Here is a 27,090-nt window from a genome sequence, read left to right on the forward strand (position 1 = left end):
TCTCAGTGTGCTTTCTTCCTTGGACAGGTCCCCATGCCCAGAAGGACCAAATGTCCAACAGCAGCTCCATCACCGAGTTCCTCCTCCTCCTGGCGTTCACAGACACACGGGAGCTGCAGCTCTTGCACTTCTGGCTCTTCCTGGGCATCTACATGGCTGCCCTTCTGGGCAACATCCTCATCATCACCATCGTAGCCTGCAACCACCACCTCTACGCCCCCATGTACTTCTTCCTCCATCTCCACTACTGTCCCCAAATCCATGGCCAATTCCCTCTGGAACTGGAATTGGAATTCCAACACTTGGGCAGGGCCATTTCCTATGCAGGATGCACTGCCCAAGTGTTTCTGTTTGCCTTGATCACAGCAGAGTTTTCTCTTCTCCCCATCATGGCCTATGACCACTACATTGCCATCTGCACACCCCTGCACTATGGCACACCTTCCTGGGCAGCCGAGCTTGTGCTAAAATGGCAGCAGCTGCCTGGGGCAGTGGGTTTCTCAGTGCCATGCTGCACACTGCGAATACATTTTCACTACCACTCTGCCAAGGCAATGCCATGGACCAGTTCTTCTGTGAACTTCCCCAGATCCTCAAGCTCTGCTGCTCCAACTCCTACCTCAGGGAAGTTGAGGTTGGTTTGGTTGGTGTCTCTTTAGCATCTGGCTGTTTTATTTTCATTGTTCTATCCTGTGTGCAGATCTTCAGGGCCATGCTGAGGATCCCCTCTGAGCAGGGACGGCACAAAGCCTTTTCTATGTGCTTCCCTCACCTGGCTGTGGTCTCCCTGTTTGTCAGCACTGCCATGTTTGCCTACCCGAAGCCCCCCTCCATCTCCTTCCCATCCCTGGATCTGGTGATGGCTGTTCTGTACTCAGAGGTGTCTCCAGCAGTGAACCCCCTCATCTACAGCATGAAGAACCAGGAGCTCAAGGATGCCAGTAGGAAAGTGATTTCATGGATGTTTCTCAATAGTGATAAACTTCCCTTCTCTCTGCACAAATGACTCCCAGGCTCTCTCATTCCAGGCCTGTACTTTTGTCTTTTTTATTAGCATCATTATCATTGTTATCATTATCATTATCATTATCATTATCACTATCATATTGTTATCATTACCATTTTCTGGCAATCTGTGGTTATTTTGTTCCTACACAAATGTTTAGATTCAACTCACTTCTCCTGAGAAATGAATCTGCTCTGCATCCTGGAGCCTGTATAAAGGTACGTGCTTGCCTGCTCCTTGAACCCTTTCCCTAAGCACAGAGTCCTGGACACCTTTTCAGTAAAGACTGAGGCAAAGAAGGCATTGAGTCCTTCAGTGCCATCTGTGTCTGCTGTTATTAAATCACCCTCCCCATGCAGCAACAGCCCTGCATTTTCCTTGTTGAGCCTTGGTCTCTGTTGAGCGACGGCTCAATCTCACCAGGGTAAGCATGGAAATGGGGTGGTGACAAGTGCCCTGGGCCCCCTTCCTGGTCTGGCCATGCCACCGAGGGCACAGATCAGTCTCCTTTCCCCTGGACCCGCATGTCTTCAACCCCCTCCATGGGACCGGGGTTTGCAGCACAAACCTACTGGTGTGTGCCCTCACCCTCCATGGTCATGAGCTATACCCTATTTCTCTCCTGGGCACATTCCAACTAAGCCCAGCTGCGTCCAAACTCTCCCACCTCCCCTGCCCTCTCTCCACCTCCCCTGCCCAGCCCAGCCCAGTCTCAGCTGGGCCCACGGCAATGCCCGTTGCAAGGTGCTGCAGACCTCTGGGCACTCACACCACAGCCCCAGCCCCTCTGAGGGGCACAGCGGCTGCTGGGGGTCAGTCCCAGAGATGGGGGACATCCATAGCACAGGGAATCAGAGGTCAGTGGCACCCTCTGTCCCCTACTCTTCTCTCCAGGAGATCCCAAGAGGGCTGCAGCCTCTCCGTGCCATCCTCTCTCCCCAGGCCAGCACAACAGCCCTGCCTCTGGGGGTCCTCAGGCTGCTCCTGCTGCCCCAGCGACAGAGCAGCCTGCCCCAAGCTGGTGCAGCTGGAAAGGGGTTTTAATTTCCCATTCAGTCCTGCTCCGCTGAGGATGGATCTTGGACAAAGATGTCGCTGCAGGTTCATTTGTTTTGCTAAAATACATAGAGACCCTGGCTCCTCACTTACACAAAGTCTCTGGATCACACAAGGCAGCTGGATACATTGGTAGGAGGGGAAGAATAATGACATTTCCTTGTAGACAACATCATCACAAGAGGAAAAAAGATTAAAAAAAAAACCACCAAAAACCCAACAAAACAAAGGAAAGACAGGCTTGGCCTGTCACGACACACAATGGGAGCCACTTGCAGAGGAAGGTTGGCAGTCTATGGTTGCTGAAATAAATCCAACCAGTTTCCTCAGGGCATCCTTGAGCTCCTTGTTCCTCATGCCGTAGAAGAGGGGGTTCACTGTCCGGAGCACCCCTGCACACAAAAGTGCCACGACCAGATTCAAGATGGTGAAGAGATTGAGAGGGGCTTCAGGTTGCAAAACATGGCAGTGCTGGCAAATAGAGACACCACGGTGAGGTGAGTCGAGGGAGGCACGTGGAAAAGGCTTTGTGCCATCCCTGCTCAGAGGGGATCCTCAGCACAGCCCTGAAGATCTGCACATAGGACAGCCCCTAATGAAAATAAAAGAGCCCCCAAATAGAAAAGCACTAAACACAAGAAGCCCAGCTTCCCTGAGATAAGAGTTGGAGCAGGAGAGCTTGAGGATCTGGGCAAGTTCACAGAAGAACTGGTCCACAGCGTTGCCTTGGCAGAGTGGAAGCGAAAACGTATTGGCAGTGTGCAGCATGGCATTGAGAAACCCACTGCCCCAGGCAGCTGCTGCCATTTTGACACAAGCTCTGTCCTCTCATTCCCTGCCCATGTCTCTGCTGCCTGGAGCTTCCCTGCCTGAGTTGTTTTGATATCCCTGGGTCTCCTCCCTGTCATCGCTCACAGACCCCATCCCACCCGCTGTGTGCTCAGCTCTGACCTGCAGACACCTCCTGGCAGCAGGGCACTGCCCAGGGGCATCTCCGTGCGTGCAGGGGTGAAGGAGCAGCTCAGGCAAGCCCTAACGAGAGCTGGGGTCTCAGTGCCTTCTCCAGAAGAGAGAAAAAAATTCCCATCGCCAACTGCCCACGCAGACAAGCAAGAGCAGAAAACTCTAAGCACAGAAACCTCCTCTTTCAGGTAACCCCCACCTTGACCTTCCTCTTAAAACTCCCCTCCAAAATGTCCTGGGGGTGACGCGGAGCTGTGAGCGGCCCTGAGCCACACAGCACCCTCTCGGCAGCAGAAGGACCCTGCCCTGCTGGGGGTGGCTCCTTCCACCCACAGCTTCTCCCCACAGCACTGTGAGGAGCTCCCCGGGCAGGCTGAGTGCTGACCCTGGCAGGCGGCAGAGTCCCTGCCCCAGCACACAGCCCCCTGGGGTGCAGGGACCCTGCTCTGAAGGACAGCCCCGGGCACGCCTGGCTGCACGCGTGGCTTCACAGCCCCGCAGCCATCCCTGGACGAAGGATGGCTGTGATGCCCTGTCCCTCTGAGGGTGCAGCAGGGAATCACTGCTCACAAGTACATTCTCCTTGGAACTGGAGAAACTGTGAGGGTTGTTCTGACAGATGCTTTGGATGTGCCATCTTTTGGAGACCCCTCCAGGATTACTCACATGCACTGCCCTGCAGCCAGAGACCTACCGTATAAAGACTTGTGAAGATTGCTCCCACACTGAGAGCTCAGCCGTTGTCTACTTACTTCTCTCTGCCTTGCTCGTCTCCCCTCAGTGCCTGCAGGCAGTGCCCTCAGCCCTGCTGCACTTTGCAGGCGAGCTGCTCCTGGGCAGAGCTGTCTCTCTGCAGCGCTGCCCGCTTCCCACGAGCTCCCTCCATCCCAGGAGCCCAGCCCAGCTCAGCGGCAGAGGACCAGCCCAAGACATCACTTTCCCTGCCCCTTCTGGGCTCCCTGGAGATTTCCCAGGGGCTCCAGGGCTGACAGATCAGGGTCAGATCAGGCAGCACGGCCACCTCTGGGGAACGTACTTTTTAGCACCCATTATTCCTCTGTAAAGAGTGGAGAGAGACTGATTTTAGAAGCATGGTTTGTCCTATCAGTGCATGGACGTCTACAAGAGGTGTAAATGTTCCCCCCTGGAAAGCACTATAGCTGTCCCAGAACAAAAAGGACACGCAGGCAGTGACAGGGAGGTGTTGGTTGACCCTGTGCCAGGCAGGGATTCAGCTGAAGCAATGCAGGCATCTCATACCCAGCTGGAAGCCCTCGGGATGAAGCGGGATTCAGCTCCCGCCATGTACCCCAGGGACCCACAGTGCTAAGGGATGCCAAGACTGGCCACCACTTCTAGTTGTTCCAGCCGAGGACCACTCCTGCTGTGCTGCTGGAGCCCAGCACAGACCAGTAACACCCAGTACAGTCCTGCCTGGCTGCTGGAGCCCAGCCTGGTGCCTGGGGATCTGGAGTCTTTGCCCAGGCTGAGGGATCCAGCTGCCACTTTCCCGCTTGCAGGTGTAACTTGTAGTGAAGCTGAGCACGCATCCCAGGGATGCGCACACACGGACACAGACACACACGTGGAGGACCCTGATGCAGCCAGTCACACAGACTGCCACAGACGAGGTGCTGCCGTCAACAGCACCCACATGAAGGACTCACATAAAACACAGAGACAGTCACGTCCCCTCCTTCTCTTCAGCTGGCAGAGACAGGAGGTCGCTAGTGCAGGTGAACACACAACACTCTCTATGTTCACAAGCACACGCATGGTCGTGGAACCTGAGTACTGGCACAGCTTCTCTGTCCCCCTGGTACCCCTGCCTGGATCCCGGCCCTCTGACCCACCCTACAGGTCCCCTACTCACCGACTGCTCCATCTTGGTGTTCCCTGCAAATGCTTGTCCCGCAGGCACCCCACACTCGCCCGTCTCCCCAGGTGCCAGCATGGACCCTCTGCCCGGCTGATAGCCCAGCCCAGACCCGAGGCCCCCCCTAGTCACCAGCTGGTCCAGCTTGAAGTTTGCTGGTGAACACACATGCACACCCCATGCACACCAGGTTTGGGGAAGATACAGACGCTCACAGAGCCTCTCACTTGCCTCACTCATGCCCGTCCCCCCCAGCAGGTGGTCCTCAGGACACACACCCTTCCCGCCCCAGTGCCTGGTGGCCGAGACCCCACTCGCTCCAGCAGCTGCACTGAGACCCCCCACTCACTCCACCAGCTGCACTGGGACCCACGACAGTACCTGGCACCACAAGCCAGGGCTGCCTACACCCCTCGGTTGACTCCAGCAGCTGGCACCCAGTCCACCCACATAGGCACATAGGCCTTTCAGTTCCCATACACACAGGACAGAGAGTGAGATCACGCAGAGAGATCGTTAAGAAAAGGTTTAATAAGAAGATATAAGAAGACAGGACAGACATCATGCGTCTGCTTCTACCAATCACTTGTCTCTGGAGAGACTCTGGTGTCATCAGGTCGTCTGTTGGCTGAAAATTCTTCAGCAAGATTAGAGGGGATGAATCCTCTCGTGCTATCAGTCAGCTACCCCACATACCAACCCTCTTCATCCACATCTCCAAAGATGTAAACATATTGTCCAGCAACTAGAGGAAGCTCTACTTCAGGCCACTCATTGGGTCCATGGAAAGGATCATAGCTGTATCGAGCTATGAATGTTCGAAGCTCTGCTGGTTCTTTTCTCATGGCCTCCAGGAGGATGGACTCCTTGCCTGCTCCCAGGTTAGCCTGATGCGGCCTGGAAATGATACACTTGGGACTTTCTCTTTCCAGCCGTTCAAGTTCCCAAAATAGTTGCTGGCCTTGTTCCTTTAGCTTCTGATACCGATCATCCAGTTCAATCACCTGGGCTTGAAACAGTCGCAGGGCTTCTTTGTGTTCCCTGTGTACTTCTGTCTGAGCCCCCTGCAAACACTCGCCTTCCTCTTCTCTCCTCTGGAGCGCTAACTTTGTCCCCTCATCTTCCTTCTCCAGCTGTTGACTTCATTCCGCCATTTCTCTCACGGCTTTCAGTTCGCCCTCTGCCTCTTCCAGCTGGGTTTGCAGACAGACATTTGTTTGGATGGCAGAATCTCGCTCCTCTGCCACTCGTGCTAGTGAGTCTAGTGAGCTAGACATCCCAAGCAGCAGTATCTCAGTAAACCCCCTCTGAACCCTTCCTTCCCCACCCCCTGCCTCACCTCAGCAAAGAAAGCTGTAGCTCTCACCCGCAGCTTAACTGACCAGGAATCCAGCCATGGCAAGAGGTTCTTCACCAGACAGGGGGAGAGGAGCCCAGCGTGGCGCAGGATGCTGCGCAGGCGACACAAGGGAGGGACACACAGTTACCCAGGAAGGCCACAGGCCGGGTCTCCAAAATTCACTTGCTCCGATGCAGACACTATTCTGTAGCTCAGGACGGCTTCCCAGGCATGCTGGAAGGGGCCCAGCAGCCATTTCCCTGGGCACAGCTCCGCAGGAGGTGGCCAGATGCATCCCTGGGGCTCTTACCTGCTCAGGAGATACACCCCCTCAAGGTGAGCCAGGGGGTCTTCCAGGTGAGCCCACACTGCCCGATTCACGAGCAGCCGCATCCATTTCTGCGCCATGCATTTGCCTAGCACCAACTCTATAGCGGAAAGGAAAATCCTGGCAGAAGAAACAAAACACGGAATAAACAAACACAAATGAAACAAAACAAATCAAAATAAACACAACACAACACAAACCCAAAGAAATCTCAAATCACAGCAGGTTAGGGGAAGACTTATCTTTAGCAGAGCTAAATACCCCTGAAATGATGCTTCATAGCCTTCAAGACTGCAGCTAGTGACACTGGCATTTTCGTCATGCTCCAAAGCCACTGAAGCAGAAGAAAAACCACGCCCCTAGACTGACTCCGTGCCAGATACTTACCAAGGCAACACCTAATACCTCTTCCCACCAGCATTTTGCAAAGAATGACACCCGTGCCCGCGAGAGTCACTGCTCCCAGCAGGGGGTCCGTTGAGGGAGTGCAATGCTATTGGGCATGCAAGTGTATGCAGGAGGCAGATGACAGCCATCCGCAGTACGAGCTGCGTAAGACCTTCCTGCCTGGGAGCTGGAGTCTCTCCTTGAAGGAACAGAAGTAAAACCAACCACAATGTCGGGTTTCCACATCTAGAAAGCGGGGCAGGCAAAGCACTCCCTCAGCCCTGCGAAGGCACATGCCTTGGCGAGGGGAACTGAAACCAGCCTCTCCATCTGCCCCCCTGGCTCCTTACCTGCATGGCTTCTCCTCGAGCACCTGGCCCTCGAGGAAGAGTTGTCTCCAGCTGCTCATGGGAGAAAGCAGCCTCTCCTTGCCCAGCGTTTCACTGGCCCACCTCAGGAGGCTGGGAAGGAGGTGGGGAAGCAGTTGCCTGAGCTCCTCTGTGCTCCTTAGGGCAAGCACCACCTCGGAGATGGCACAGGTGATCTGCAGAGAAACATGACCAAGAACCGCCTGTTCAGGCAAGGCCTTTTCCCACCAGCCTGGTTCCCCCGCCTGCCTGGGGCGGGGGGGGTTACTGTCCACAATTGTCACTTCTGCAACAGCCTCGGGAGCACAAAACTGTCCCGGCTCCCCACACTCCCTGAGGCCGGATCAGCACAGCGTCCTGGGAGTCTCCACGGGCATCCGCAAAGGGCACCTGACTCCCTCGCGCCAAAGTATGAGTTAGAGAGCAGATGCAAAGCTGCAGAAACGTGTCTGCTGTTGAACGTACCGTCAGAGTCTCCAGAGCAGTCTGGCGGCTGTGCTGCTCACAAGCAGAGGAGTCAGTCCCCAGGCAGTTGTTTCCTGCTCTGTTTAGTTTCTCTACTAAGCACCTCAGGATCTGAGTCCCAAAGATGCTTCTCCCCAGGCTCCTCCATAGCTCCACCGTATCACTGCAAGGGAAGAGACGTTCACCCCTAAGTCTGTACCCTTGCAGTCCTGCAGTGCCCTCAAACCTCCTCACCTACAATGGGGCTTACAACGCCCCACTGATGGCAGAGACACAAGCACACAGTCTTGCAACACTCAAGACTGTTCAGGCAGAAAAAAAAGACCTGCCTCTCAACTGGACCGCCCCAGTACAAGCGAGCTGCAGGGTCACTGTTTGACTACGGTGGGGGAAAGTGGGTAGTGCCTGTACCTGTCCATGGGCAGACCTTTCCGGAGGAGACTGCTGATCGTGGGCTCCTGGTGAAAGTGGGCGAGAAGAAGCACCGCATGGAGCAGGAAGGGCCTGTGGGTGCTCTGCTGCATGTAGGTGTAAAGGGTGTTCAGGATTTTTGGCACCTGAATGGAAGAAGAGGAGAAAGAAGGGCTCAGTGCAACCTTTACCCCCTCCTGCAGGGCCCAGACACAGTCATTCAGCACCTGCTCCCTTGACACAGAGTCCAGATCTAGCTCGAAACCTCACCCCTTCCACCCTGCCTGACCCTGGCTCACGTCTGGAGCCGAGTCTGCTCTTGGCAACTGTGCGCTCGCACACACGCATGCACAATGCACGCATGCACGCATTCGCACGCACAGCCTCAGTCACTGCATGTGCCTGGGCACAGCCGTAGGAGCAGCTGTGTGCCCTGTGTGCACGCAGACGACCCGGACACTTTTCACACCCAACACTTGAATAACTCTCCCCATGTGTCTGTAGCGAAGGAAGAGCAAGACCACACACGCTCTTCGAGACCCTCAAGATGCCTTGCAGGGCCTGTGCGCGTGACTCCTTCCAGAGGAATGCAGTTCTCCAGGGACACTTTTCCTTGCCTCTGCCCTCCTCTCCCAAAGCGCCAAACCCTTCCCCACACAGAGGGCCCTCCCCTGAAGGAAGGGGTGTTTCTTTGAGCCTTTCACAGCTAGAAGCCGTGGCCATGATAAGGACGAAGAGGCAGCCAGGTCCCTCATCCCATGGAAGATCCCAGCTTCTCCCACGGCTGCCCACCTCTGGCCCGTCGTACAGACACAACCTGCCCTGCGTTTGGGGAAGCAGCAAGGGGTGACCCCGCGGCCCACAGATGTGGCGCTCCCGCTGCCCAAAGCGGCCACGGGCTCTGCAGGGACGGCACAGGGACGCCCTGCCCTGGCTGTAACAGCAGCCGCCTAACAGCTGGGTGAGCTTTAGCTCAGCTGGGCACGATCCTGTGGGCTGCCACCCGTGGTTGCTTGTCACTGTGACCGACCTTTGTCGGTGGCAGACTGAGCGAGCTGCTGGTGGCCCTAGAGCCCAAGTGGAGTGCAGCAGAGCGTGAGCGAAGGAGGAAAACAGAAGCCCTGCAAGGGCAGGCACAGCATGAAGCCAGAGGCTCCCAGGCTACAGACGGGCAGCAAATGGTGGCTAAAGGGAGGGCACCTCGCAGGCTGGGTAACACCACAGTCAGGGAAAGCAGTGTGAGCAATGAACAAGTATCCAACCTGTGGAAAACCTAGCGTGCCCAGCAAAGCTCAGAGGAGAGGCAATTGGGGACCAGTGAAGAAAGAGCAGGGTGAAGTGGGTCCCAGGGCAGGGAGGACTGACTGTGACCCCAGAGGAGGGGGAGGAACGGCAAGGTTGGTGCCTCCCAGTGCCTCACTCACGGAAAGGACCTGGACCAACGGGAGCCTTTGGACAAGAAGTGCCCATATCCTTGTCACCAGCTGGAGCAGATGCCAGCAGCAGGTGCTAATGCACGACTCGGACCATCAGTAGCCCCTCGGCTCGGCACACAGGTGGCGTTTCTTGGGCCCATGCCAACTGCACAGGGTGTAGTGCAACAGCCAACAGGACAAAAGACAAGGTCAAATGGAGAAAAAAGGTCTCCTTTACCTCCTGGACTATTTCCTTTCTGCATTCCACCAGGAAGATGAACACCCACTTCCGCACTGCTCTTGCACGTGTGGGTGTGACGTGCAGCAAGCTGTGCAGGACGGCTGTCAGAAAGTCCGTAGCCTGTGCTGGAGGGATGCATTTGCAAACAGCCTAGAGAGAAGTCAGGAACAGGAGACACCGCATCACAGCTCTGCTCCAGCAATTTGGAAAGGAAAGGAAACTTGACGGGACTGTTAGTTTGACAGCCACGGAGGGGGCAATCACTTGACCCTCCTGCTGTGCATACAGTGCTGTTTACATCTGATGCAGCTAACCGATTTGGAAGTGTCTCCCCCCATACCGTTTGCTCATATACCAAATTTTATTCTGACAAGAGCACTCACACACACACACACACGCACGCACACACACACACACACGCACATCATGGTATCTGCTCCAGCATGCCTAAAGGACAGTCTTGTCTCAAAGCCTCCTGCTACTGGCTAATAGCAGCCGTCCTGGACAGCTTATTCGGGAGACAGTGAGAGATTCTGGAGGGGAGCAGGGAGATGCGCAGGAGCCCAGGAGCTGGGCCCCCACCCCGCTGTTTTGGGGCCAGTTACCTTTGCTGTTTTGGTACAGGCCTCCACCAAAGTCTTGCTGTTTGGGCTGGTCAGCTCCTCACAAAGGCGCCTGATCTCATCTGTCTGAGGCACCACCTTCACGCTCTTGACTGGAACGAACACCAGGAGAAAAGAGGAGTCACGTCTACAGAAACCCAACCTCTGGCCCCGGATACCGATAAAGGAGAACCCAACTGGTGGCAGTGAAGGCCACAGGGAAACCCAGGGCCCTCCTGAACACGGTGCAGCAGGACTTCCTGAGCCCAATAAATGGCTGACAAATTACGGGCTGGAAAGAGCCCTCTTCCTCCTTGAACCGTTTGCTGGAGCTTCAGGGTTTCAGCAGCCTCTGCTCCCAGCAGCTGCATCCCCTATTCCCACATAGGCCACCACCGTCTCTGGGAGGCAGGAAACCTCCCCGTGACTTCCTCAGCACAGGCAGACCCTGCTGCCTGAAGAGGAAAGGGTTCGAACATAACCCTTTGCAGCACGCCTCGAGCCTGCAGCTCAGATGCCTCCTCCCCGCCCAGTTTGCTCTGGGCAGCAAATGGGTTTCCTCTCTTGTGCTCGGCAGGAGATTTCTTCCCTGGCAGGGATGAGTTTGGAGATTGCCTGGGTAGCTGTCTGTCTCTCCAGGCTCAAGGCAGGGAGTGAGGGGGAAGGCACCCTCTGAAGTGTCAGGGACCTCATCCGAGCAAGTTGTCTGACCACCACCCTCTGTCTCTCCTTGAACGTAGAGGGGCATAGACATGGAGGGGGACAGTCCCCAGCATTGGCGACAACACCCTGCTCTCAGACAGCAGTGGGGGATGGCCTTGACCACCCAACCTCACACATGCCCTTGGGAGGTGGGACTCAGCGACCCTCTCCCAGGGATCCTTCCTGAGATGGCCAGGGAGGCAGAGGGTTAACACGGTGGGGCAAAAAGAAGCTGAGCACGTTGCCTCTCACTCCCAGGGACGAGGCCTGGCCCCACGGGACCCCAGTGGCACCAGACCAGGAAGGGAGGGAGGGTCAGGCTGAGCAAGGCTGGGAAGTGCCCGCTCTCCTCACCCTGCATTTGGAGAAGGTAGCCAAGGCAGATCCATGCCCTCTGGCGAGACGTGGCCAAGCAGTCACTCGTCAGAGTCCCCAGCAGTCCCACCAGGGAGCCAAACTGCTTGCAAGGACGTCCTCTCTGCAGGGGAGAGCAGCAGGAAAAGGGTCGCAGGCAGCCCCAGCACCCGCTTGCCTCTACAGCCCATCCTGCTCCCTGAGCAGCGACAGGGCAGAGGGGCAGGCAGAAGGGCTGCCCCATAATCCCAGGAGCCCCAAAACCCAGCACCCAGTTGGGCAGGGTTCCTTTCTGGGGTCATGAATGGTGGGAAGGGGGCACCAGGGCACGAGGGGGGTCCCCACTCACCATGAGCTCAAATCGCTCCTTGCAAGCTCCCAGCACGTGGGCGCAAACCCACAGGGCTCTCTCCCGCTCCCATTCTTTGTCTGAGGTGAGCCAACCCTTCAGGACCTGAGGCAGGGTGCATCTCTCTCGCAACAGGCATCTTTCTCTCCCTGAGATCCCCCTCCCTCTCCCTCCTTCTCTGGCCCCTTCCCAGCATGGCCCCCACCCCCACCGAGCACTGTCACTGCAGCCTCCACCACCTTGCTCTCTCCAGCCGCCTCTGCCCTGAGCCAGGTGTTGCTTCCCTGCCTGCATCTCCCCTCTCCGGCCTTCCCCCAGGCTGCTCTCGCTCAGCTCAGGGCTGCCCCTTGGCTTTGCCTCCGGTGCTTCTCTGCCTGTCCTGAGGCTGCAGTGGCTGGGCGCTCCCATCCCCCAGCTCAGCCCCTGGCCCCGGCCAGACGCACAGCCTCAGAGCGGAGGGAGCCAAAGCCCCACTTTCCCACAGGAAAGGTGTCCACCTCCTGTCACCCTCTAAGGCCTCGATTCTCTGCCCCCATGACGCTGTCCCTGTTGCCCCATGGCTACTCACATGGACCACGTCGTCAAAGCAGGCAGAGGTCTCCTCTGCCTCCAGAAGGGTTTCTATGAGATGGCCCAGATCTTCCATGCTTCTGTGCAGAAGCTGAAAGCAGGAAAGGAGAGCTGAGGTTCTGCATCACGGGGGCTGCCAGGGTGCACTGAAGTGGGATCCTGACCCAGAGGTGGGCAGGCACTGGCTGGTGGGTACCTGCATGTTCACAGCTGCCCTCACTCTCTTCCTTCCCTTCTTCATCTGCTCCTTGGAAGGATAGCGCAGGGCACTCCGGCAGCACACTGCCAGCAGGCTGCGATTTTCCTCCCTGCTCAGAGGTGGCCTCAGCTTGCTGGCCAGAGGAAAAAGGAAGAGAAAACAGAAAGGGGATTTACTAGCCCTCTCCAGGGCGGCTTAAACCACAACTGGGTTCCTCCTAATCGACGGCCCCAAATCCAACACCCCCAACCCATGCCAGCGAGCACCGCCTTCAGCTCCAGCAATTCCTGCCTCCTCCCAGGCAGCAGGCAAACCCCCCCCCCAGGTTAAGGAACCCCTGGGGCTCCCTTCCTTTGAGACACACAAAGTGGGGAACGCCCTCCCACTCCACAGCCCCAGCAGCTCCCGGCCCCATGCTCAAGGCCACTGGGGCTGCCCCAGCCAGCTGGGATGGGGCACACCGGGAGTCCCCAGAGCCTGGGGAACAGACCTCACCTCAACTCCTCCAGGGCCTGAAACACTCCATACACCAGGGAGTCCCAGGGCTCCCCCTTTATCCAGTCCTGCAAGTCCCAGAGAGAGAAGCACAGAGTTGGCAGTGGGCAGGGACACGGGACAGCCCTCCCGCCTCTCCCGGGGACAGGCTCTGCTGACAGCCTGGGCAGACACTGCCCCGTCACCCCCACGGATCCCCAAAGGCACCACAGCAGGGACCCTGCTCCTCAGCCACAGCCACCCAGCACCAGCACCCAAGGGCCCCACCAGCTCGGGACGCAGCTCCAGGAGCTCACATGAAGCCCAGAGACCATCGTGCCTCTGGGAAAACCAGTCTGATGGCACAGCCCAAAACTCCCCCGCGCGACTGCCCCAGCTACGGGCACTCACCAGCAGGGTCCGCGTCACCTCCTGCTTTAAGGAGAGCTCAAAGCTGCCACAGTCACCCACAGCCTGGATGGCACAGCTGACCTCGGTGATGCTCTGCACCAGGGCGAGCTTGAGCTGCAAGTCCTGAGGCCAAAGAGAGCAAAACACCCCTTCAACTCTTGGAAGGGCTGAGAGGTGGCAGAGGAGCATGGGCAGGGGGAACCCACAGGGGGTTTGGATCTGCATCTCGAGGACAAACCCTTCCTTGGGGGATCTTTAGAAAGAAACCAACCATATCCATACGCCCCAGCCCCGAGGGGCTGGAGCTGGGGCAGCCAGGCATCCCTGCCCTGCGCGCCCTGTGCTCCTACCCTCTCTTTGGCTCTGGAGAGCCGCAGGATGTTGCCCATGATTTCACCATCCACACGGGTGAGCAGCTGCTCCTTGGGGGCACGCAGCGCAATGCCGCTGTAGGTGCGCATGAGAGCAGCGCGAATGACCTGGGCTCTCTCCATCTTCTGCTGCCGCTGTACCTGTGTCGACAGACACCCTGAGACGTCAGCCCTGGGACTCCCGTGGGCTCCTGCAGCAGGCCCTGCCCTGCACCCTCACCGGTTCCTTGTTTCCCCGCGTACCTCCCAGCAGCTCCCCAAGCCACTCCTCAAGCTGCGAGCTCCAGGGCCAGGAGCTGTTCCCATCCCACAGCTTGGGTTCTCGCATGGGGATGGGGCGGAGGGTGCAGCCAGCATTGCACATGCTGCTGGCTGGTTTACCACCGATTTGAGAGGTTGGGGAGCTGTCTGGAACCCTTCTGTGGAAAGGTATCTGACATAGCCTGTTACGGTCCTGCTCAGAGACGCGCAGCCTGTGCGGGTCAGCGGTGCAGATGAGCCCAGTCTGCCCACCTCCTCAGGCCAGGCTGCACCACTCTCTCTGCAGGGCCCTGCCCTGCCCAGAAAGGCTGTCCCACAGCCCGCAGGTGGGGAGCAGAGCCAGTGAGACCTCACCAGGCTCCTGCTCCCGGCCCTCAGCTTTGAGGAAGGGGCAGAGTGTCACACCGTGCCCACCCCATCTTCTCGCCAGCTCCTGCTGAAGTTAAGTCAGGGGCAACGTGGCTGCAAGCAAGCAACTGCTGCAGCTGCCCCAGCTGGGTGGGCTCTAATCCACCAGGTGTCAAACCCTGTCCTTTCCAAAGACACCTCAGGGGCCCCAATGCCAGGACGTCCCCTCTGAAACACAGGTCTCAGGTAGCTCTTACAAGAGGGCTGATCTAAAGGCAGCTGCCACGGTTTGGCTGCTGCAGGCGTCGAAGTGGAAATAAGGCCAAACAAGGAAAGCCAAACAGCAAAACCCTGGATCCTTTACCTTCCAGCCTGTGGAAGTCTGATAGAACCAGCCTCTGGTGAAAGTGGCAGAGAACACTGTGTCCAAGACCAGGTGGAAGTGGCTCTCGGCAGCATGGGACACAACAGAAATCATTCCCTGCAACCACAGAGAAATGAGGAGTCGGCTCCAGCCCAGGCACTCAGCTGTGGCCAGCAACAACAGCCTGGCAGGACGTTGCAGCAAGGGGGAAACGGCAGCAACAGGGAAATCAAGGAGATCTGGAGCAGGGCCGGCAGCAACCCTCCCTCTCCCTCACCTCACCTGGGACTCAGACAGCTCCATGAGGTTTGTCTCCTCGAGGAACCTCAGCACCTGCCCTTGGACGTGCCTGAGGTCCCGACAAGCTGCCAGCGCCGTCCCAAGAGCCTTGTACAGGAAAAGCTGAAAGAGAAGAGGCCGAGCCCAAGATGCGGTCACGGCCTGACCCGTCAGGACAGGGCTGGCCCCAGACGGACCTGACCGCCCCTGGGAGCAGGCAAGGCTGGCTGCAGTGCCAGGCTGTAGCCAGCCACTGGGGCAACCCTGGGGGAAGCACCTTTTGGAGGCGAGGGAAGGGGAAGCAGTGAAAACCGCCTGTGTGGGCAGAGCACTGGCACCGGCGCCAGCCCCAGCCCTGGCATGGGGCAGGACACACACCTTCTCCCAGGAGCCAGGGGCAGAGCTGCCCAGCTGCTGGCTCAGCTCCTGGCTCAGGCCCACGGTCCAGGCCTTGTCCTCGATGGGCTCCAGCGACGCTCGCAGGAACTGGGGTGAACAGGAGAGGAAGCGAGTGTTCCCCTGACCTTGGCCAGGGCCCTTTCCACACTCACGTGTCCTGGGATGCTGCTGGGGGAGAGCTGCCGGGAACAGCAGTCTCTTCCCCCACCCCACCCAACCCCCTTTTCACCAGCCTCCCTCTTCTCCTAACACCTCATGTGAGATCCCCCCCGGCACACCAGGCATAGAGGAGGAGGCAGCGCTAAGGTGCGTGCCACAGCGTTAGAGGGCATTAGCCATCAGCCGTGGCATGTGTGCAGACAGCAGCTCCTCTGAGCGGGCAGGCATCTACTGTGGGGGGAGGTGCAGGGTGCTCAGGAGGTGCCCCCACCTCCTGGTGCCTACACAGGCAGCCCCCAGCTTCCTCTCACAACTTTGTCTGCTCCCTCTTCTCCCCCTCTATTTGTGACACCCACCCCCCCAGGACGCTGTACCTTAAGCACACGGTGCTCCCACTCCGCAGACTCCAGGGAGCTCTTGGATTTTCCTAGAAAGCAAGAGGAAGCAAAAGCTCTTGCTGCTATTTAAGCACACACCAAAGATGAGTCTGGCGGTTTTCTCTGCGGTCAGACCTCCCAAAAGTCCCAGGCCATCAGGCTAGAAAGGGCCTACAAGCATCTACGTCTAAGCCCTTGCGACGTCAAAGACACAGGAGGGATCCCAGGGGCATCTGTCAGAGCCACTGATTCAAGCTGGGGAAGGATGTGTTGACCGCAGCTGATCCCCACCGCTTGACTGCAGCTCCCAGAACAACTCCGACCACTGACTCACAGCATGCACCAGCAACACACATTTTCTCCTTAACGACCCACCACCTTCTGCCCATTTGCAGACCTTCTCCCAGGCTATTGCCAAGGGCGGCTGCTGCAAACCTGGCCTGGCCTGGGGACTTGGTCCTCCAAAGCCAGGGGCTGCACCCCATCCAGGAGCACCAGTGCTGTCCCTCCCCCAAACACCGTCCTGGGCAGGACATGGGGATGCCACCAACACCTGCCACCCAAAGGCACATCAACAGCCCCGTCCATCCCCTGGGCCAAATCGATGCCAGGGGATGGCTGCCCCCAGCCTCAGTGCTGGCTCCCTGGAAGGGGAAAGGCAACAGAGCAAGTGCTGGGGAACTGGGGACAATTCTCCTCCGTCACACTGGGAAGCTGCATTTTCCTGCCCCCCTGCCACCCCTCCAGCCTCTCCTTCCCCACCCACGCTTTACCTTCCAGGTACTGCAGCAGGAGGGGGATCTCAGTCGCCCACACCACCCCCAAGGCTCTGTGGATCCTGCCGTGGAGGGCCTGCAGCAGCTGCAAGGCAGCAACTGCGCGTTCGCCGCTCGCGTAAGGAGCCGCTGCCACCACCTAAGTGAGGGCAGGAGAGAAGGGTCGCTCCAGCTGCCAGAGCCACAGTTTCTCCCTGGAGGGAGGGAGGGAGGGAGGGAGCTCGGCACCGCTTGGCCAGCAGCGGGCAGCTGATGGCTTCACCCAGGGTGCTGCCAGCCCCAAGAAAGGAGTGGGATCCCTGATGGGCTCGGGGAGGCTCAGGCACGCTGCCTCCTCCTCAGGGGCTCCTGGCACTGGCCTCAACAGCATCTCTGCCCTGGGCTCTCCCACCACCTCTGGCCAGAAAACCTCTTTTCCCAGGGCCCCACTACTCACCAGCAGTCGAGCCAACAGGGCCTGGGGAGCGGGCAGCTGGGCTGCGGGGAGGAAGAAAGGCTGGGTGAGCCGACGAGCCCCCACCGTGCCTGCCCCTCGCACCTCCGATGCCCTGCACAGGGCTCAGGGCTGAGAACAGCTGCACTGCCACAGCGCTGGCCCGGCGGGGCTCCACAGGGCTGCCCAGCATGAGATGAAGGCAGGTCCAGCATGGCCAGGAATGAGCCCTGCCTCACCAGGAGACTGCTGAGAGCAGGAGAGCCAGGACGCTGCACCAGGCAAGGGGCAATGCGGGGCAGAGCCCCTCGTGCCCAGCAGCGGCCTGGCTCTGCCCTTTGGTTTTCTTGGGCTCCTGCTCAGGGCTGGTGGGGCGGCAGGGAGACACGGACTGGCACAACCCCCAGCCAAACCCAGCAGCGCTCACTGGGGCTCCTACCTTGCTCCTGGGACTCCATGGCATCCAGCTCCTCCTCTTCTTCCTTGCACCCTGCTCTCTCCCGTCTCCAAACTAGGGCTTGGAGGCAGCGGGAGAGGGGGATCAGCATGCCACTGTACTGGGCTGGCACCACGTACTGCAGCAGCCTCGGCCACAGGAGCTGCAGAGAAGAACCAGGCATTTCGCCACATTGGCATTTCCACTCAGCTCAAAGATGAAACGGACAGTCGGCGTTTCCCTCAGCCTTGTGCGCTTCAGCACACGTGAGGGGAGAGGTTCAGGGCATGGGGGAGCACAAGGAAAAAGGTCCTGAAGGCAAGAAGTGGCCACAGCAGCAGGGCAGAGGGCAACTTACTTTGGTCATCCCTCTCAGAGAGACATCCAGCGAGCCCAGGATGTCCACGCACAGGGCTCGAAGAGCTCCATCCTCCTGGGTTTCCCAAGCAAAAAGGCCTCCTGCCACCTGTAAGACAGAGTTGGCAAAACCCCCGTTTCTCTCGGCTCCCCACCGACGAGGCTCAGGCGCGACCCACCAGTGCTCCTGTGCCAGCCTCCCAGCAGCACTGACCTCCTGAAGGAGGACAAGGACAGCTGGACCCAGCACGAGGACCAGGTCCCGGACCCTGGGAAGGACTGGGAAGCCTGGGAGCAGAAAGCACCACTGCTTGTCTGCATGGTCCCCAGGGCCCAAATGCTGCTGTCGCGCCACCAAAGCAGAGGTGAGGAACATGCCCTTCAGCAGGGCTGTGCTCGGTGCCAGACCTCGCGGCAGCACGCCCAGCCCAATGGATGCGGAGTAGCATGCCCAAGTCCTTTCCTTCACCCTGCGCCCAAAGCAGAGCCTCCCTGAGCCTCAGAGCAAAGCAATGCATACGCATCTCCCACCTAGAGGGACGCTCCGGCCAGAGGGAAGATCCTCAGCAAGTCAGCGGGAGGCTTGCCCATCCCCAGCTTTCATCTCCTGGGTGCCCAGCTGGAAATGCTCACCAAAGGGACTGCCAAACGGCCTGTACCCTTGCCAGAAGGGATGCGGGCCCCCAGACTGTTATCAGATGGGCAGGGCACGCTTTGGAGGGCCAGAGCACAAGACCACCACAGAAAGCTCCTCTAGCCATGCCCACCTGTCTGCACTGGCTGTGTTTTGCTGATTGCCCATGAGCGTTTAAGGTTGGACAATGTCCTGTCCCTACAAGCCCCTCCATTTGCAAGGCGGCTTTGTGGAAGGCGCCTGTGGGCACAGCTCAGCCCGTGGTGCGTGCAGGCAGCCCTGCAGTCCTGGGTGGCGTGTCTGGGTGCAAACCCACATCATCCACTGACATCTCCACCTACATCAGCACAGACAACCACAAGGAACAGCCATTTGGAGGCCGCTCCGATGGCAGTGCCAGCGCTTACGGCCCTGCAGCGTGGAGCTCTGGAGCATGGCCCTGCTGGAGCTGATGGCCCTGCAGCATAGAGGCCAAGGATGCCTGCAGGAGCTCCCAGCACAGTCCAGGCACTGGTCAAAGCCCTGGGTGTCCTGCTCTGCCCTTACCAGTCTGCCCGAGGTCCGGCTGAACTCGATGAACATGTGCCCCACCACATCCCATGCCCAGCAGCTCTGGGAGCCGGAGCTGAGCAGCTCCCTGATGAACTCCAGAACTGCCTTCCGCACCTGCCAGGGGAGAGTGTGGTTATGATCCTCCTCTTCAAGACCCAAAGGGAAGCCGCCTTTGCTTGGGGGCAGCCTTTGTGGCTCGTGGAGAGATGACGAGCAGAAGCTTTCGCTCCTGGCGTCAGGGCTGGGCTTTAGCACGAGGCTGGTCGGGCATTTGCCCCACAGAGCACAGCGACCTCCCCACTCCACTCTGCCAGCTCTCCCCAGGGAGGAGCCATCAACCACCACCTGGGCAACACGCTGGTGCTTCCCCAGGCACCCCAGCTCTGCCCTGAGGGAAAGGGTTTCTCTGCCTCCCCTGGCAGCGCCATCCCTTCCCAAACCAGCTCACCTGGGCACTGGAGTCGTTGCACACCGACTGCACAGCCTCCACCACCTGGGGCAGCTTCTCTCTCGTCACAGGTGCTGGAAGAGATATGGAGAGGTGTGTGTTGAGGCAGAGCCCCAGTGGCAGAGGGGATCCCTTGAAGCTTCCAAGTTTTTCGCACACCAAAGGGACAGAAAAGCGGGGCCTGACTCTAACTTCGCAGGAGGCAGCGGTGTAGCCAGGGCGACTCCATTTCTAGAGGCACATAGAGACTGAAAGCTATGCTAATATGGTAACACAGAGGATGAGAGCAACGGCATGGGTACAAGCAGCTCCTGTGCACACCAGCCCACCCGCGCCTGCCTAGCAGCCTGCCCATGTTACTGAGCTTGGAGCATCGTCCCTGGTGTGCCGCCATTTCTAACTGCTGGGGGAGAGCTCCATTCCTGTTGCGGGTCGTCAGCTCAGCTGGGGTCGTCAGCTCACTTTCAGCTCGTTCCTGCTCTCAGCCCAGCAGCCCCAACCCCTGCCTTTTGTCTCTGGTCTGTGGCACTGACCGTCAGAGTGGGCCAGCGCTCCCAGCAGGTCCAGGGCTGCCACGCGACCGGCCTCACTCCCACCGCTCAGCTGGGAGTGTAGAAACACGACTGTCTCCTCGGGGTACATTCGTGCTGCAGGGAAGAAATTGCATTCTGCATTAGCAGGCAGCTGCCCCTGACCGCCAAGGTCCGGCAGAGAGCTGCCACGGCACGGCGGGGCATCGCCCAGTCTCCTCTCCTTACCCTGCAGCATGATGCAGCGCAACAGCACTGCCTTATGGGCCGGGCCAGGCTCCTTGGTCACATCAGAGAGCTGTGGGAACAAGGTCCGTTTTAGAGAAAGTCGCATCAGTGTTGAGAGGGACTGAAAAGAAACGGTGCTCTCTGCTCTCCTCTCCCTGGCACTCTGGGCACGGGACCCACCGCCAAAACCCAGCCCCCCTCGGTGGCCCCGGCTACACACAGAGGTTTGTAGCAGCCCAGGCTGCCCAGGAGCTGAGGCTGAGCAGCATCAAAAGGCTGCCTTTAGGGTGCTGGCACTCCAGAGTCCTCCTGCGACTTGGCAGAGAGGGAAATTGCTGTGGGAACCGGGCTGCCCCCCAGGCCCATTCCAAACAGCCAGGATCAGGCCTCCAGCAGCCTTACGGTGACACCGGCATCACAAATCCTGGTGTGCTCCTGGCCTGCAGGAAGGTCCTGGCGGAGGGATGCCATGCCCTGCTCTGCCCTGCCCTGCCAGCTGGCAGGTCTTTCCCCTCCATGGCTATCATGTGTGCGGGCCCCAGGCTGGCAGCAGGGCACAGGCTCCCCTTACCTGGCGGTGCACAGTGGTACTGATGGCAAGAGCCGTGCCCTGTGGGGCTGGGGTCTGAACTCCCTCCAGCATCTCCAGCACATAGCTGAGGCTCTACAAGAGAATGGGGGAGGAAGAGGAGGTTAAAGCCACCTAAAGGCACTTGGAAAAGGAGAAACCCAGCACATCTGGGATAAGGGGAGGCCCTAACACCAGCTCCAAGGGAAAACCCCAAACCCTCCTGCACAGGGCTGCTTGTTTGCCCTACCCTCAGAGCAGCATCGCGAGGCTCTCTTTCCTCTGAACAAAGCCCAGCGTTGACAACTCAGTTTCCCAGCACTTCCCACTCAGCAGACCTCGCCCCTCACTGGATGGGACTGGACATGGCCCTGGGCACTAGGGCAAAGCTCTTCCCACACACAGAGCCGCAGGGACGTGCCAATGCCTCCCTTCCTGAGAAGATGAGCCCCAGGGACCCTTGCCTCCCTCCTGACCCCCTCTGCGTTGCCCTTTTCTTGCCCAAAGAGCCCAGGAAGCCTCAGGCCTCCGCTGCTCGCCCTCTTCCTTCTCTAAGGGCTTCCCAGCTCCTCCTGGCACCCCGCAGCTCCCCAGCGCCTCGTGGCACTCGCATAGACCCACCCCAGCAGCCACGCTGGGCCCTGTGCAACACCTCACCTTGGTGACCTGGGAAGTGTCTCGCACCTCCTGATACTGGTGCAGGAGCCAGAGGAGCTGCTCCCAGGCATGCTCTTGGTGCTGCTCCTCATGCAGAAGGACCCCCATCATGGCAGCCACCGCCCCGAGGACAGCCTGCTTGTCCTGAAGAGGGAAGGGAGAGGCTCTGCTTGGAGGCCTGAAGGTCTGCCTAGCACTCAGCATCCCCTGGACACCAGTCTGCCCTTCCCACTGGGAGGGGTCTCCCATTCCCTTCTGCCCTGCAGGAGAAGGGCTCACTCCAGAGGAGACAGAGCATTTCCCCATGCTGGTACCCCAGCCCTCCCTACAGAAAGGCCTCACGACTTGCCTGCTTCCCGTCAGGGAGCTCCCAGGCTCAGGCACAGTGCCAGCAGGCTCCCAGCTTGGGGCGCTTTCTCGCCCAGACCATTCCCTCCCCTCGCCCCTCTGCTCGCACCCAACGGGGCACAGACAGACCCACCAACATGGACATCCCCACTGTGGACCCAGGTGTGGAAAGCAGCACTTCGCACCTCTTCCTCCTTGCAGTCCAGCCAATTTACCACCGCATAGCGGAAGACTGGGTAAATGGCTTCACAGAACTGTGCCACCCCCTTGCGAGGGAAGGGGCATTGTTCCGGGTTGCCAAAGTACGCACGGACTCCTTTCGACCATTGCTCCAGAACTGCACCAGGAGAAAGAAAAAGGGAGCCTGTGAAAGTCTGCAGCAGGGACAGTATCTTGCACCCTCGCCCAAGCCTGCTTTAAGGACAGTCCCAGGCTTGGCAGGGCTCAGCCCAGGACCAGATCTGGATCTGAGGGCAATGTGTGTTCTTGAGGTGTCTGGATTCAAACACCTCACTGTTTCTCTCCTCCTCCCCATCACACTTTCTCCTCCTCAATGGCCTGTCCCCCTTCAGCACTTCTCACTGCAGCCCTTCCCCTTCTCTTTTCTCTTCTCTCTTCTCTTCTCTTCTCTTCTCTTCTCTTCTCTTCTCTTCTCTTCTCTTCTCTTCTCTTCTCTTCTCTTCTCTTCTCTTCTCTTTCTCTTCTCTTCTCTTCTCTTCTCTTCTCTTCTCTTCTCTTCTCTTCTCTTCTCTTCTCTTCTCTTCTCCTCTCCTCTCCTCTCCTCTCCTCTCCTCTCCTCTCCTCTCCTCTCCTCTCCTCTCCTCTCCTCTCCTCTCCTCTTCTCTTCTCTTCTCTTCTCTTCTCTTCTCTTCTCTTCTCTTCTCTTCCCTTCCCTTCCCTTCCCTTCCCTTCCCTTCCCTTCCCTTCCCTTCCCTTCCCTTCCCACACACATGTCCTTTCAGAGCAGAGGGTTTAATCTCAGAGGAAAGCAGGGCAACAGAAGCCATGGGAAGGGATCTGGGAGTTCCTCCATGTAGCACCACTGCGTCCTGCCCACAGAAACCTCCTGGGCTGCCCCCACTCCTTCTACACACTCACAGCAGTTTGGGATCACCACGGCCTGACCTCGCTGCAGGCTGACACCCACCATGTTCCCTCTGAGATCACATGGAGGCACTGAAGGCCACCGCAGCCCCTGCCCCTGGGACCCCGGCCAAGGAGCCGACACTCACCACTGCAGACGGCGCGCAGGATCCGGCCGCTCCCCACCCGGCTCAGCATGCCACGCAGGGCAAGCAGCGTCATTCCCACAAAGGGGATGCACCGCAGGGCTGCAGAGAAGGCAGGGACAGAGGGACCAAGAGGGTCAGTGAGAGACATGGGAGACTGGCGTCGATCTCTGGCAATGCTGGGCCATGCAGGACATGCCAGAGGGTGTGGGGAGGGCCGCTTTCCCCAAGGGGGACACAGGGAAGCCCTTTGGGGAAATGGGAAGGACAGCGGGGGGCAGGGACCCCACGGGTTTGTCTCCAGTGGGTTCCCACCCTTCAGGAACCGGGATCGGGCTGGTAAAGCAGAGCTGCCAGCCGGCCCTGGCATGGAGCAAGGAGGCACAGCAACTCCATGGCCTCCCAGTTCAACATAGAGCATTTAGGGAGGGGGAGGATCCCTTCTCCCCCTTAGCACAGACCCCTGCCCAAAACAGGAGGCCAAAGGTGCTGTACCGTAGCTGCGGGCCATTTTGCCCAAGGTGAGGAGCACAATCTCAGCAGGGACCTTCCCCATGGCCTTCAGGTGGCTCTGGAGCTCGGACATGACAAAGTGGAAGTGGGAGCGGGCCAGAGCCACCAGGACGTCACTAGCGGCCGTCTTCACATCACCTGTCACGCCCTGCAAAAGCATCACAGGTTAAACACTCCTGAGAAAAAGGGTAAAGCACTCGGACAGGCTGAATGACCCCATCTCCTCTGCAAGACCCCTCGGGGAAGTTGTTCTCGGGGCCGGGCAGCTGCCGCCTCTTGCACGCTGGAGCAGGCAAGCAGCTCCCTTGGCGAGACAAGGGAGGCTTTTCCCTGGCAAAACCCTGTGCTGCTGACCCCTCTCCCTCTTCATGGAGATGCCAGGAACAAACTGTTGCACACTCGAGACCCCTCTGAGACCTCCCCGTGGAGCTGGTGGGTTCTCATGGCTCTTCCTCAAGGCAGCAGAAATAACCTTGAGCTTGAACCCAGATCTTGCTTAGTTAGAAACAGCCCTGAGTACGCTTCTCTGCACAGCTCTCTGCGTCCCCTCTCCAAATTCCCTGTAATGACAAGTCCCCAGAGCCTCTCCCTTAGGACCTCCTCTGGGTCTGAATAACTGAGGAACATCTCTGTGCCACTCTCTATTTCCCCCAAAACCAGGGGCGGAGGCAGGCTGCTCACCTGGACTGCTCGCATGTCACTGGACGCCTCTGCTATCAGGCGGTTCACGACACCGCTCGTCAAACAGCCGTTGTCTCCCTGCAAGACACTCTCCAGCTCCCGGTATGTCTCCACTCGGTCACCCTGGGGACAGACCACAAAGGGGAGTGATGGGATTTGCTTTGCCCTCGTTCCCAGGCAGCCGCGAGAGAGACCTGCTGCCCCCCAAATCATCTCTGTGACACAGGCACGAGGTACGAGCTGCAGGCATCGGTCAGGAGAGCCACGGGGAACAGCAAGATCTTCCGCGGCGTCTCTGACACTAGCAGAGAGCCAGACAGGGAGATCGATTCCACCAGGGCAAAAGGCCATGCGGGAGCCGAGGAAGTCACTCCTGAGGACGGGGGACAGCGGAGGTCAGAGGGAAAGTGCCAGGCAAGGAAGGGTGTGACTGTTCACTCAACTCCTGCCTAGATTTTGGCTAACCCAGCTCACGCTAAGGCCTGATGTATGCTGGGAGCAGCGCCATTAGGTCAAAGTGAGAGCACCATGTAGGCAGGACAGGCAGCCAGCAAGAGCTAAATGGCCATGATGCAGCCATTATCACCTGCAGATTGCTGTCTGCAGCAGCCGTTATCTTTCGTCTGGCACTTTCCTCAGAATCCACTAACTTCGGGAAATGGTATAGACCAAACCTCCAAGCCGGAGGATACAAAACATCAGCTTACGCAAAAAGCTTTTGAAGCAGATCCAACAGCAGCTGAACTGCTGAGGCTTTCCTGCTTCCCAGTGTGATACAGGGCATGCCCGTGGGAACCGATACAGGGAACCGTGATGGAGGAGGAAGGATAAACACGCTCACTGTCAGCTAGGTAATTAATTCTTTTTTTTGCTCATAGGTGCATGATATTAAGAGTTACAGGTTGTAAGTTATGAAACCTTATGTCTTAACTGGTGAAGAAGTGCATTCATGTGATAGACTAGTCTGGGCAAAAGGGGACTGAGCCCCTGTTTGTCGTCTTCGTTTATTCTATTTCTTAATGAGCTCATGAAATAAAGTTTAAATCACAGAGTACGTTGTCCTGTAAATCTGAGAGGTCCAAATGGACCGTAACAAAGGGGAAGGCGTGGGAAGAACAAGACCACGCCCCGAGGAGGGGAAGCCACGAGCACCCTGCACCTTGGGGCACAGCGTTGCTCCATGCACAGGCAGGAGCCCGGGCGCTGGGACAGTTCCTGAACCAAAGCTAAGGAGGGGTCTTGGGCACTTGGGCAAAGGCACTGGAGGGACGTCAGAAGCTTTGCCTTGCCCACAAGAGTGCTGCGAGCTCTTGGGGAAAGGAGCGGGGAGCAGTGGCATTAGTCCACCTGGAGCGGCAGGATCAGCGCTTGCGGACAAAGCGCCTGCAGGAGGGCAGAGGTGCCGTCAGGTGAGATGCCCCTCTGCCATGACACCCAGAGAAGCCAGGGGCATAGAGGGGAACCCTCAACGCCCCCCCGCCTCACCTCATGGTCTTGCAGCCGCTTTAGCAGAGAAGTCCCGACAGCCGCAAAGGTAGCGACGGCTGCGGGGACAGTCCCCGTTGCCTTGCCTCCATCCTCAGAACGCGCAGGCCTGGACTGGGAACCCACGCATGGGCACAGAGCTGGAAGAAAAGAAAGAAAGGGTTTTTCTGGCTGCAGGGCTTCACACCAGGGAGAGCTGAGGGTCTCCCCAGCCTCCCCCAGCACTAACAGCCTGTGCTGGACTGTACTGGCAAGAGGGCAGTCAGTGGGATGAGGGGAGGGAGTCTTTCCCTCACTGCAGCACTGGGAAGACCACCTTGGGGGACTGGGCCCATTCTGGCCTCCCCAGTGACACAACGGCAGCAACGTGCTGGAGCGAGTCCAGTGCAGGGGCCCTGAGCTTGGGCAGGGGATGGACATGGGACCCTGGTAAGGAGAGGCCAGGAGGGCTGGGGCTGGGCAGCCCCAACAAGAGCCGGATGGGCCAGGTCATCTCTGAGCGGTCCCCAGCTGCCCCATGGAGGGCAGGGAGAGGAGGGAGCCAGAGCCCTCTCGGAGGTGCCTGGCAGCAGGATGAGCGGTGACGGGGACACAGCCCCCAGCACCCGGCTGGGATGGAGACTGCCTCCAGCAGGCATCAGCCCCCAACCTCCCGCCAGCCCCTCACCTCTGAGCACTCTCATCCTCCTCATGGCAGCAGGATCTCCCGCATCGATGCACTGCTCTCTCCAGCAAAAGCCATGAGAAACTGGGGCAGCACCAGCCCCAGGAGGAAGATAGAGCGCCCTGCCATTGTGATGCCCCTGCAGGGCGTGGCACCTCCCAGACAGCTGCTGTGACACGGGGACACGTGCTGGGGACACACCATGGGGCGAGGACTGGACACAGCACCACCCTGGGGAGCCCCCCCCAGCCCAGAAATGCAGGATTTCCCCATTCTCCATCACTTCAATTTGCTTGTGGTCCTCAAACAGTTTTAGCAAAGACTTTCTCCAGACAGCCCTTCCCAGCTCTGCCCCCGATCCTCGGCCCCCTCCAGGGACCCATTCCTGGAAACATTCAAGGTCAGGTGGCACGGGGCTCTGAGCAACCTGTTCTAGTTGAAGATGTCCCTGCTCATTGCAGGGGGCTTGGACTAGAT

General features: G+C 58.6%; 1 protein-coding gene across 1 annotated transcript; it reads right to left on the reverse strand.

Annotated features, from left to right (window-relative positions):
• Nucleotides 1–5,584: 5,584 nt before the first annotated feature.
• On the reverse strand, nt 5,585–26,641 carry LOC140644622 (maestro heat-like repeat-containing protein family member 2B). The gene is made up of 35 exons (XM_072847641.1): nt 26,617–26,641; nt 25,950–26,089; nt 24,465–24,587; nt 23,766–23,931; nt 23,274–23,372; nt 22,227–22,378; nt 21,694–21,837; nt 21,040–21,132; nt 20,469–20,538; nt 20,244–20,357; nt 19,711–19,784; nt 19,257–19,376; nt 18,078–18,185; nt 17,723–17,882; nt 17,287–17,327; nt 16,848–16,989; nt 16,072–16,124; nt 15,518–15,625; nt 15,143–15,262; nt 14,861–14,977; nt 13,867–14,028; nt 13,517–13,639; nt 13,127–13,194; nt 12,629–12,764; nt 12,431–12,523; nt 11,863–11,967; nt 11,514–11,637; nt 10,461–10,570; nt 9,853–10,005; nt 8,200–8,345; nt 7,789–7,951; nt 7,306–7,499; nt 6,551–6,688; nt 6,241–6,352; nt 5,585–5,905 (listed from the first exon to the last, which is right to left on the reverse strand). The coding sequence occupies exons 1-35, from the start codon at nt 26,639–26,641 to the stop codon at nt 5,585–5,587; spliced, it is 4,317 nt and encodes a 1,438-aa protein (XP_072703742.1).
• Between the last annotated feature and the right edge of the window lie 449 nt (nt 26,642–27,090).

The sequence above is a fragment of the Ciconia boyciana genome, chromosome 28 (assembly GCF_034638445.1).
Source record: "Ciconia boyciana chromosome 28, ASM3463844v1, whole genome shotgun sequence".
Classification (NCBI taxonomy): domain Eukaryota; kingdom Metazoa; phylum Chordata; class Aves; order Ciconiiformes; family Ciconiidae; genus Ciconia; species Ciconia boyciana.

What these genes read in the sequence shown, in the direction of transcription:
- LOC140644622 (XM_072847641.1), bottom strand. Translation starts at nt 26,641, where the DNA reads ATGAGGAGGATGAGAGTGCTCAGAG. An exon ending in GAGGATGAGAGTGCTCAGAG is followed by an intron (nt 26,090 to 26,616) that starts GTGAGGGGCTGG and finishes CTTTTCTTCCAG; the next exon opens with CTCTGTGCCCATGCGTGGGT. An exon ending in GGGGTGTATCTCCTGAGCAG is followed by an intron (nt 6,353 to 6,550) that starts GTAAGAGCCCCA and finishes TCGCCTGCGCAG; the next exon opens with CATCCTGCGCCACGCTGGGC.